At 39.6% G+C, this 11969-nt stretch overlaps 1 protein-coding gene across 1 annotated transcript; it reads right to left on the bottom strand.

Moving 5' to 3' along the window:
- Positions 1 to 4933: 4933 nt before the first annotated feature.
- On the bottom strand, positions 4934 to 11128 carry LOC131522760 (gap junction delta-2 protein-like). Its single transcript, XM_058748451.1, has 2 exons — positions 10527 to 11128; positions 4934 to 9459 (listed from the first exon to the last, which is right to left on the bottom strand). Exons 1-2 carry the CDS (start codon positions 10595 to 10597, stop codon positions 8601 to 8603), a joined length of 930 nt encoding a protein of 309 aa, XP_058604434.1. The 5' UTR covers positions 10598 to 11128; the 3' UTR covers positions 4934 to 8600.
- Positions 11129 to 11969: the final 841 nt, after the last annotated feature.

Genomic DNA, 11969 nt, shown 5'->3' with positions numbered 1-11969 from the left:
ATAATATGCATTTCTTTTTACCTTACTTGCTCAACGACTCCCAAACGATTCCCTCAACGATTCATTTTCCCAAACCCCTCCTTTGGACCAAAAATACATAATAGGGACACTTTAAAGGAAAATATAAGGCATAAAGTACAGTCAGCTGTCATTATCGCAAAATAAACCCTGACATGTTTGGCGGCCTGTACTTTTTATTTATTATAACATGTCAAAGAAATAATTTGTGCATATAAAATATAGATTTTAAACAGTTGTGTGTTGTTATGTTATGTTAATTCACTTCTTTATTTATTTAGTCTGTTTAAAGTAATGTGTTTCATTTATGTCTTCACAGTCTGTTTCATGCTTAGCTCTAAAGTCATAAAATTCAAGTCATAGCTGGTTTATTTAATAATGTAAAAGAGCTTACTGTATGTAGACAAGTGTAGGCAGGTCAACGTTTCCCTGCTTTATAGAAGAGCTGCTGGAAGGAAACATGACTCCTGTGGCTGTTTTCAATTATATAAAAATACTCTGAATCTTTTATTTATATTCATGTAATTCATTTCAAAATAAGGTATACTATATTTATACATTTTCAACATTTGTGTCAAGATAATAATCATTTTTCAAAGGTAAGCAACAAAAATGACAAAAGCGAGTGATCATTTTCTCTCAAATATTCATGGCGGTTGTGGCACAGATGTGCGCAGCGTCCTCAGGGGAAATCCATGCCGGAAATAATCATTTGCTTAAAAGAATGTATGTAAAAGAAGTGTTTGTGGCGTCAGGCGTTCAGAGGGTTAGCGTAGCGTAGCGTAGCTCTTGTTGAATGTGGCTGTGCTGTGCTGTGCTGTGCTGTGCTGTGCTGTGCTGTGCTGTGCTGTGCTGGGCTGTGGGTGATTGATAGCGCCGCCGCTGGGATGCGGCCTGCATAAATTCTAGCCTGAACCAGAGGAGGAGGGAGGCCTGATGGGAAATGAATCACACCATAAAACACAATCCAATACCAGAGGAGGGGAGTGCGTTCAGTGCCATAAACTGCTGTGCCAAACTGGACACCTATTAGCTTTCCTCTGAGGAAACAATCAAGCCCAGCAACATATCTTCAAATATTTCTGGCTTATAAAGGGAAATGCAGGGAGACAGCGACTGTTTTAAATGTTAGTGACACTGTCAGAATTAAATAAATAATAATAATAAATTTTTTGGTAACACTTTATCATAAGGTATTTAGTTCATTTTGGATTAAGCATTAACTAATATTAACCAACAATGGGCAATACATTTGTCATATAAATAACGTAATAACATTTTACAGTAAGGTCTCATTTGTTAACATTAATTAATGCATTGACTAAAATAAACTAACAATGATCAATATGCGTTTTATAGCATTTATTAGTCTATAAGTTATAAGTTAATGTTAGTTATTAAAAAAGCTGTTTTTCATTGCTTGTTCATGTTAGTTCAAACTAAGTGCATAATATTAACAGATAATATTATAATATTAATATTATATAACAGATACAACTTTTAATTTTTTTAAATGTTGAAATGAAGTATTATTCATTATAAGTATTTTAACATAAAAACGCATGCAACATTGCATATTAAAGCTTAAAAAATGACTAAATCAATTCAAAATTCAGTGAGATTTTTGTTTTTAAATTTGTAGTAAGAATCTAAGAAGTAAGAAACATATTCCAAATCCATGCGGTCCACACCCTGAGTGATGCATGCAGTCACACCCAGCGTCTCCTCTCACACCCCTGCAGCGCTGCAGAGGACATCCCCGCTCCGTCCCGTCCCGCTGCAGCTGTTCCTCAGCATCATGTGACTGCAGAGCTCGCTCGGAGAGAGACCAGCTTGCAGCCAGTTGAGACTCAGAGCTCAGTGCAGTTTCCATCTGAGCATCACAACACCACGACCTCTGTGAAGCAGTGACACAGCTCAAGATCAATTACGTAATGTTCAGTTGTATGCTTAAATATTAGTTTGTGAATGCAAGAAGACCCACATTATTATGTCATTTGGAGTGTTTGATGGCAGTGAGAAAGCACTGCTAAGCCCTTTTTCCATTATTTGCATTCCTGTTAACACTGAGGGTGGATCTCTCTCCAGGATTGTGGACTCTGTATTTCTGTGTAAGAATTTGACTGCTAAACAGGATTTTTTTTTTTTAAACTAGGTTTTACAGAAGCTTCTATCACCACTGAACAACCTCAGAGCTCATATGGTGGGTCTGTGTTGAGAGTTTTATGTGTAATTGTCTTTGTTTAATTTTTACTTCCAGAACCACTTCACTTCCATCCAGACTGTTGTGCTCAACTGTGATGACATCAGAATGGTTCATTAAAGGGTCAGTTCACCCAAAAATGAAAATTAGCCCATGTTTTACTCTTAGGTCTATATGACTTTCTTCTTTCAGAGAAATCCAATCGGAGTTATATTAAAAATTATCCTTGCTCTTCCAAGCGTTTTAATGGGAGTAGGCGGGTGTTTTTGTTCAACAGTCCGAAAGACATCAAACAAAGAGCGTGCATCCGTAATAAAACATGCCTAACGGCTCTGGGGGGTGAATAAAGGCCTCCTGTAGCAAATCCATGCGTTTTAGTAAGAAAAATATCCATATTTAAAATGTTATAAATACTTCTCTCTCACTTCTGCTGACTGTCAAACTTGCAAGTCATTCGATTTCGCTATAAGCCAAGAGGAGACTGGTTTTCCTTTGCTAAAGTAAGGAAACTTTGCTTCCTTTGCTCCTGTAAGCAGGACTAGCATATTTCACAGCCGCGTGCGCGATGCATACATCCCACGTCATCCGTCCAGAACGGCTTGCATGTTTGACAGTCAGCAGAAGAACATTTTAAATATGGATATATTTCTTACAAAAAAAAACATGGATTCGCTAAGGGAGGCCTTTATTCACCCCCTGGAGCCATGCGATGTACGGTTTATTATGGATACACGCTCTTTATTTGATCAAAAAAGTCAAAAGAAGAAAGTCATATACACCTAGGATGCATATATATATATACACATATATATATATATATATATATATATAAAGCAAGGGAAATACAGAACTTATGTTAATCTAAAAAAAAACATTAAGAATCTTTTTTGTCAGCTGACTACTTTGCCGTTGTTACAGGAAAAGCCCCATACAATGATGAAGAAGGCCTGTTCTAGTGTTTTCATGCGATCAAAATTCATTGTTCATTGTGCAAAATAGATGATAAGTCATAGAGAGAAGGTGTAGTAGACCTAAAGAAACATCTCATTGATAAGTAGGGTGCAAATTGTACAATAATTCAGCTTACAAGTTTACAGTTCATGAAAGGTTACATTCCATGGTACGAAACATACACTCAGTGTCTATAGGATGGTTGGCAATAGTTGTGGTGCAAATGTAATAATTCAGTGATCGAACTGTGAATTTTGAGTGATTAAATAATAATAATATACTGTGTTAACCTGTCACTCACACTTATCATCATTTATCACAAGCTTCCAAAACTTCTATTAAAACCTGGATTCCATCTCTATTACAGTGAAAAAAAAAGGTATCCTATGACAGTACCATCTAAAATCCCAGATTTTATTGGTTTTACTCAAAAATATTATTTAACATCACTTAATAAACCTATATTCATGAATTTATACCAACAAAACCTTTTATAGGTTAAAGCGGTAGAAATAGCTCTTTAAGTTAACAACTGCAGAATACCACATTAACTCACATTAATGTATTTTAAATGTCCCTTTAAATTATTTTTGTAACCAATTTTATTTATTTTTTTTTAGATAGGGGGATCATTTTTTGACATTACAAGATTATAACCTTGACAAGTTTTATTCTTTTAATGTCTTTACAAAATCAATAAACTCAGCAGGACAAACATTTATGTTACATTTTTGAGTCCCAGTTTATTAGGTGTCTTTAACTACTTGGCTATATACTTATGTCAAAGGTTTGGTGGTTCGGTTAGGTTCAAGAGCTAGTGTAGAGGTAGGGTTGACATTGTAATTATAGATAACTACAGAAATCAATTACAGATGTAATTTTACGTGCAGGTCTTTTCAAAATATTAGTACAATGTAAAAACCTGTCTACACAAAATTGTATCTATTGTTTATTTTAAATGTGAGTACATAGAAGTTAAATACTCTTACTATAAAGTGATTCCCATTTTTGTGACAGAATCCAGCTCTTAACCATAAATGAACCCTGTGTCAACCAGCGACAAAATGCCAGGTGTCTTCTTCAAGCTGGCTTCTCTCTGTACAATACAAACTCATATACGTATTATTTCTTTACCTCTTTTCCCATTTTCTCTTCCATTTGCCATGACCACTTTCTTTTTTTCACTTGCTCAGTCTGTTTGGCCGGCTCTAATCTCGTTAGACAAAGAACAGCTTTTTTAGTGATTAGGGTTGGTCATCCAGTGAATTTTATTGGCTTGCAAATGGTGCGTATCGTATACATTTATCAGGAACAATTGGACTTGGCTAAGAGGGCTGCTCGCCTCACCTGACAGCAGGGAGAGAGAGAGAGAGAGAGAGATTGCGCTAATGTTATCTTTGTAATTTGTTGTCGACCAAAGGAAATTATTGATTTGTCAATTCGGCAGGCTCTAATTGGAAACTATCAGCTTAATTTTCAGTATTACATGTTAATTACAGTATTAGTGTGCATCTTTTACCGGTCATTGGGTTTGATCACAATCAATCATTAGAGCATTATGGGATTTAATTGCTCAGATGAAGATACCACAACAGCCATAACCTATATAGTTTTCACTTAATGAAATGTTTCCATTGCTACTTTAGCACAGACTGACAGGCATCACCACTGTGCAGGTGTGTGTGTGTGTGTGTGTGTGTGTGTGTGTGTGTGTGTGTTGAAGCTCTCAGAGTAATTACTTTCATCACACTAGAGTCAGATGTAGCCAGTTTAAGCCATGAAGCTGTGATCCCGGACCAATCCATATAATAAAAATGTGTTTTTATCATGTTCTGACAAGGATAAAACATCAACCAACACCTTTGTGTTGCATATATTTTGTGGCCTTTGGCTTATTTGGATTATAGTGCTTATCATACTATGTGTCAGTCATTTTGGGGTATTTTTACATAACCTTTTCTCATTAAAACCACTCTTAAAAATAAAGGTTCCAAAAGGGTTTTCTTTTTCCACAGAGATGCCAAAGAATAACTGTTTTTGGTTCCCCAAAGAACCTTTCAGTGATTGGTTCTTCGGAAAGAATTTAATTTAAAAAAATGTTTAGTGAAGAACATTATAATTATCTAAAGATCCTTTTCCACTTTAAAGAAGCTTTTGTGGAATGGAAAGATTTCATGGATGTTAAAGGTTCTTCGCTGAACCATCGGTAAAGGACCTTTTTTTTTAAGAGTGAGAAACATTTTAACTAATAAAGTGAACAAAGGGACATTGTCATATCTAATTACATGTTCATGTTATACAATAATTTGTCTGTTTTTATACATGCAAAATCTCCCATAATAAAATACAGAAATACAGATCATTTTGACTGAGAAATCCTAATAACAATTCTAGTCATGACTTCCAGACCTTATCAATGATAATCAAAAATACATTCAGAAATATTTTTCATTAATTAACAAATGAACGATAATAAGATGGGCGTGTATTTTAAATAAGACATTTCTTTTTATTTATAGCTCTTTGTGTTTACTTTGGAAATCTATCAACATCAAATGAATTACACAATACTTTGACAAACACTAATATACACTAATAATATACGGACTCATCCCCCTGGTTAACAGTCCTTAAATAAGATCATTCTTTGATATTTGTGCTACTTTAGTACATCCAAACTAATATACACACACGCACACACACATACACAATGTGTACACACTGAAGAGATTTCCAATGCCCATGTTCAGTGATGTGCAGGTGAGAGCAGTTGTGCATTGCAGAGTTTCTGCGCAGCCCTTCCAGGACACTGCGGTTCAATGAAATCTCAGAGGAGCGGCATGAGTGTGTGTGTGTGTGTGTGTGTGTGCGTGCGCGTGTGTGCGCGCACGGCAAGAAAACAAAAGATCAGGCCCATCACTTTCATCACCATCTTTGTAAAGAAGTGGATTTAATTCACAGTATATCATCCATCTTCATTTCATTCAGTTTACACATGTACCATCCTCAAAACCACAAGGACTGGAGGCTCAGAAAGGAACAGCCCGGCGTTTTCTGCGTTCACTACATGCAAGGCCCTTTTTATCAATATGCAAATCGATCAGGATAAAATTACAATGTATATGAGGTACTGCGACATTACACGCTCATACCGTCGTTTGCTCTCAGATGATGAAGCTCCGGGGAGAATCGCCTCCTAAAAACAGAAAAAAATCACCCTACGGATCTCTTGATTTGTGTACCTGCAGTAATGGCATCCCATGCTAACGTGTTTGGTCATCTCAGGCCTGCAAACAAGACATTTTTTGTTGGTTTTAACTGCAGTGGAGACATCTCAGCGTGCACAATGCATCTCAAGAGTCTCTCCGTCTGTGGGTTTGCAGCACACGTGAAAGCGACCGCATCGCCTGACCTCTCGCATGATGTATGACACATCACAGCATGCAGAATTACATTCATACATAACCCAATCATTTTGTCATTTAGGAGGAGCTGTAAAAACACCAGGTCGGCTCTTGCAGAAAATGCACGGGAGAGAATGAGAGACGGTGAGGGGAGGGAGGGAGGAGAGACTGCAGTACATATAAGGCAAGAGAGATACCAGTTCATGTTTTATTAAAGCTTTGCTCTGTCAGATCCAGTACAGTCCTTCGGCTCTGGTCTTTCGTTTCTCAGTAAGGACCACAAAGTTGTAAAAATCTCAGGAGTCCTGGAATGCTTATCCAAGGAGAGAGGAATTACTGAGAGAAAAGGGAAGATTGCACCGTACAGCCAAGCCATTTTGTTCCCTTCCCCACCGCCCGCCCCTTTTCATAACACCAAATGTCCATCCTCCCAGGGGTCATCCCGTCAGGTTTGATCTGAGACGGTCTGTCACAAACTGTTCTTTATCCTCAGTGACCTTCAAGACATGTCAGTTCTTAAGAGTCTGTAGGGGGGTGGGGTGACATATCAATACTCGAGCAAATGCCGCAGAGATTTCATCCCCTGAAATTGTCCGGATTCTCTTGAATATAAGTTCTTAAGCATGCAATACTTTCCCTTCAAGCTCAGAAATGCAGAGAACATCTCCTCTCTGTGCAAGCATTTGCTTGTAATAAATATATGGTGGCATAATCATAAAGAACCATTCAAAGAGGAGAAACAAAATGACATCTTAACGATCAGAAGTTAAACAATAATGCACCAGACTTTGTTTCTGAACAAAGCCTTAAACCAGTTTAAAATGAAAGCACACGCCTGCTTGAACACGCTTGCATTGTCATCGAGAGTGGAAGAGATACAGCAGGCGTGGGATTTTCACTTAATAGTACATGAATCCCAAAACAAACTACTCGACTTACAAATATTGCTGGAAGTGCTGGGTGAAAAACCAGCGCCAGAGCACAAAACATTGCTGAAACACTGTTCTGTCATTTGTTAGCGAGAAAAGACGTCTATCCTGTGTAGAACAAGACCAGCACTTTATTTCCACCTGGCCTTTTTTTCCAAACGAAAGAGAAGGAAGAATGCATTATGCCATTTTCAGTTCATTTACAGCAAATAGAGCTAAAGCAAGTCTGGACGCAGTAAGCATAATTCAAGCAATAAATCTGCTTTATGGATATGGTTATATTCTTCAGAATAGATTTTATATGTATATATGCATATATTTATATACAAGTATGGCACTTGATTACACTTAAGCGCGAAAAAACACGTCACAAATGAAAGCAGAGGGCGCTTTGGTGTTGAAATTAAGGAAATCATCACAGACTTTAAGCGTTTGCAGCAAATTCACCCCTGCTCACGCACACACACACACACACACACACACAAGGACACGACAGCAGATTTGCAGTGGAGCTCATCACATAGCCTACGTTAAGGTCAATGGTGCGGTACAGGCAAACAAAAAGAAAGAAACCCTAGCAGAAGCGATAGTGTTTGATACATGAATGGTGTGTCGAGACTCTCCCGATGTGCGATATTATGTCAGCATCATGTTCACTTTTTAGTGCAAGACGCATTTACTCCCTTCAAGTACAGTAGAGCAGCTGGTTCGGTCACACTTCACATGTCAGTGCTCATGTCACAGCAGTTGTCGTGGAGCCGCTTGTAGTTTACCGTAATGAATCATATAGCATGCATTGTGTGCAACACGGACATGTCAAGTGTCACCGCAGCTTTTAGAGAGGCAATACGCATTCAGCTATCAGCATTTGCTCTTTGTGTACGTCTCAGAGTACAAACGTTGCTAAAAAGTTGCATTATTCAGTAGTGAACCGCTTTACAAACGTGTTTGTCGTCCACAGTTGCCAATGGAGTCTTTAAAACAGTAACAAAAAAGTCCTACCCCGTGTTCTTGCAATGAACCTTACGTGGCGACGGGACTCGTCCACGGTCTCGATCTCGGCGGCGTGGGCTTTGGGTTCTCGTTACGAACCCGTTACACGTAGGCGGAGTCACTGGACTGAGTGCGGCCGAAATTGGGCATACTCATCCGGGGCAAATCCTTGTTCCGGATCTCGTAGATGGACTTCCTGCGGGCCCTCACGCCCCTCACGGCCGTTTTGATCTTCCTCCAGCCCAAGTGATTGAGCTCGGCCAGATTGAGGACCACGCAAAAGCCACTGACCGCGAACATGAAGACGAGGAACACGGTTTTCTCCGTGGGTCTGGACACGTAACACTCCACCTCCTTGATGCACGGGTATCGATCGCACTCGTACACGGCGGGCACGTTGAATCCGTACAAGAAATACTGGCCCACCAGAAAGCCGATTTCCAGAGCGTTTCTGAACACCACCTGAATGATGTAAAACCTGGAAATGCCCTCCTGCCGCCGCATTTTGGACTTGCCCGGTTTCGTGCCCGAGCTGGTCATTTCTTTGGCCTCCAGACAGTCGGGCTCGGCTTCTTTGGTGGAGTTCTCCGTGTTCTGCAGTACTCCGTTCATGATGGTGTTCTTGATCTTCTGGTTCTTGGCCTCCTCTCGTTTCAGGGAATCCTGCTCCTTATTATCCAGCGCGAGGAGGACGGTGGCGGTGGAGTAACGTCTCTCCTTTTGCTTGGCCGACTGATGGACCGAGTACGTGATGAAGCAGAGACTCGGCGTGCAGACCATTATGATTTGGAAAACCCAATATCTGATGTGAGATATGGGGAACGCTTTGTCGTAGCATGCCTGGTTGCAGCCCGGCTGCAAGGCGTTACAGACAAACATGGTCTGCTCGTCATCATACACTGTCTCTCCCACTATAGCTACGATTAGGATCCGGAAGATCACCACCACAGTGAGCAGGATCCTAAAGAACAAGCACACAGAAAAATAAATGTGTCAATATAGGAGCCTGAGCTGCAGGGAGCTGTCCGGTGCTGAAACCGGGCTGCGCTTCATTTCGCTCTCACTGAATGCTGCATGTTGCATGTGGATTATGCAGATAGTACTTGGTATATCAGGTTTGATACTGTATTTTTGCGAATTTGAGCAAGGTGTTTCACAAAGCATCACACCTCCCTACATTGCTTTAAATGAAATACAAAACAAACACAAATAAATAGGAAAAGTTCACTATTAAGGGTAGGATGGTGCCCAGCGCTAAAAATGTGGTGCATTCTCAATCACTGAATGCTTTTATTTTAGTTTCACTTAAAACATGATGCTTTATGTTTTACATATACAGACACGACGTAATTGGCATATGTTTCCCTTCATTTTGTGAGAAACATTGCGCACAGTTGGCAGAAAGCATCACTTTGCCTCAAAAGGTGGCTTCAAATAGAGCAATAAAATAAACTAACACAAATAAATGTATAAGTATTGATAGTGGGTTATTAGGGAGCCGAATATATACAGGTGCGTTCGCAACCAATGAACGATGCATTTCAGTCACATTTCACTGTGGTTCAATAACGCAATATTTTACAAATGCGTTGTCTACATGTTTTTTGATTTTATTTGATTTTCTACGGTATTTGAAGGTGTAATAGGCGGTAACGCCTTTTTTTGTGCACACCTGGCAAGAAGCATCGCTCTGCGTTCAAACGTGGCTTTAAATGAAGCAAAAATATTAAAATACATAATAAAAAAATAAAGCTGTCAATATAAGGCCAGTTCAGTGTCGTTTAAACTAAAGCGTGCTGTCCAGTGCTGAAACAGTCGCCTTCACAATTCAGTTGCATTATATTTTTCATGTGTACTACGCAAATATTTTTTTTTGGTAGGTCATCTTTGTTTGTTATCTTTATGTTATATGCTGTATTTTAAAGGGTGAAATGGGCGACTACGCCCGTTGGAAGGGATAAAAACGTATTTTTTCCCCCCAAAATCGAGCTGAATCTCGGCGTCAGATGCACTGACATTAGCTCTTACCTTCCGATCATAGTGGAGTGCTGCTGGACAGCAGCCTCCAAGAGCCTCTCTAGTATGGTCCATTCCCCCATCGCTGCTCATCCGCAGACTTTGCTCCAAATCCAGGGAAAAGCGTGAATATTTCCTCTTGCTGTCCGCCGTTATGAGCTGCGCCAGCTGTGGCAGTGCTGATGCTGGAAGATGCCACACTTCTCCTCGTCTTCCAGTCTGGAGTGGAGTCATGTGAGCCCTCCTATCTTCGATCTCCACATCAGATTGATGGTGTGGGTGGAGGGCGGCGGGCTTTAATATGGCATCAGTGCCGTGGAGAGCCCTGCTGCGTCATATGGGGCTTTATCTCGAGCTGCCAAAACGCGCGGATTTCATATGTGCGATGATGTTCATACGCGGGGAATGAAGCCGGATTCGGTCCGGTGATGCTGAACTCATGTCATGGTGAGGAGAGCGTAGGTGACCTCCACCTTTTTTTATTTGGGGGGACTTGAGAGGCTCATACTTGTTGCTGTGTATTTTGAAAGACGACACAGCTGTTGGAGCGCAAATGTCCTTGAGTACAGTGAGGACCTTCAGCTCCGCCCTGTTCACATGAAGCAGCAGTGTAAAACAGCGCTGGGGCTCTGGACACAGAGAGGTGAAAGTGTCAGCTGATTCTCTGTTTAAGTAAAGACACTTTTGGCCCCGCCCATCGAACATGCGCAGATCCGCCAAACCATCTTTTTTTTTGCAGTTTGACTATTTTAAGGGACTACAGTGTCCCCGAAGATATTTGTTCACTTTGACAACCACACAGTGTCACAATATTTTATGTCTTCATTTTATAACACTTTATCAATTTTTTATCACCACAAGTCTTGATAGTATGCTTGATATCTTTAAAATAAATGCCATTTGCATTGATAGGATACTTTGTGTGTCACAACATTTTATGTCTTCATTTTATAACACAAGGATACTTTTTGAAGACAAAGTGGTTAGTTAAAGGGCATTTGGCTAATGTACGATATACGCATTTTATTTTGTAACTGTGGTAATAGCATCTGCTAAAAATGTTGTATTGGTAGCTTTTGAGATGAAGCTATTTTAAATGACCTTCCATCAGTTTCATTCATTTATTGAGTGATTTTAGTAGGAAAGAAAGAGACACCATATTACCCGAGTGAAACAGGTTCAAGCGAAGGCTACAAGTACAAGTGACACAGCAAAAATAATAACTGTTTTCCTAAACACTCTCCCACTATACACACAAACAGATATTCTCACCCCAAATGCACACTGTTGGCATGCTGATGGCTGAACAACATTGATTTCATTGTCGATGCCAATAATGCATAAAGTGTGCATAAAGAAAAAAACAAATCTTTGTACAAAGCTGGCAAAACTAGACCAGTCCAAGAAGACTGGAGATTACGTTCTTCCTTAATAAAATAAAAATGTCAGGTTTCA

This window comes from Onychostoma macrolepis, chromosome 17 (genome assembly GCF_012432095.1).
Source record: "Onychostoma macrolepis isolate SWU-2019 chromosome 17, ASM1243209v1, whole genome shotgun sequence".
NCBI classification, from domain to species: Eukaryota; Metazoa; Chordata; class Actinopteri; order Cypriniformes; family Cyprinidae; genus Onychostoma; species Onychostoma macrolepis.
The sequence above is the reverse complement of the archived record's forward strand: the minus strand, read 5'-3'. Positions and strand labels throughout refer to the sequence as shown.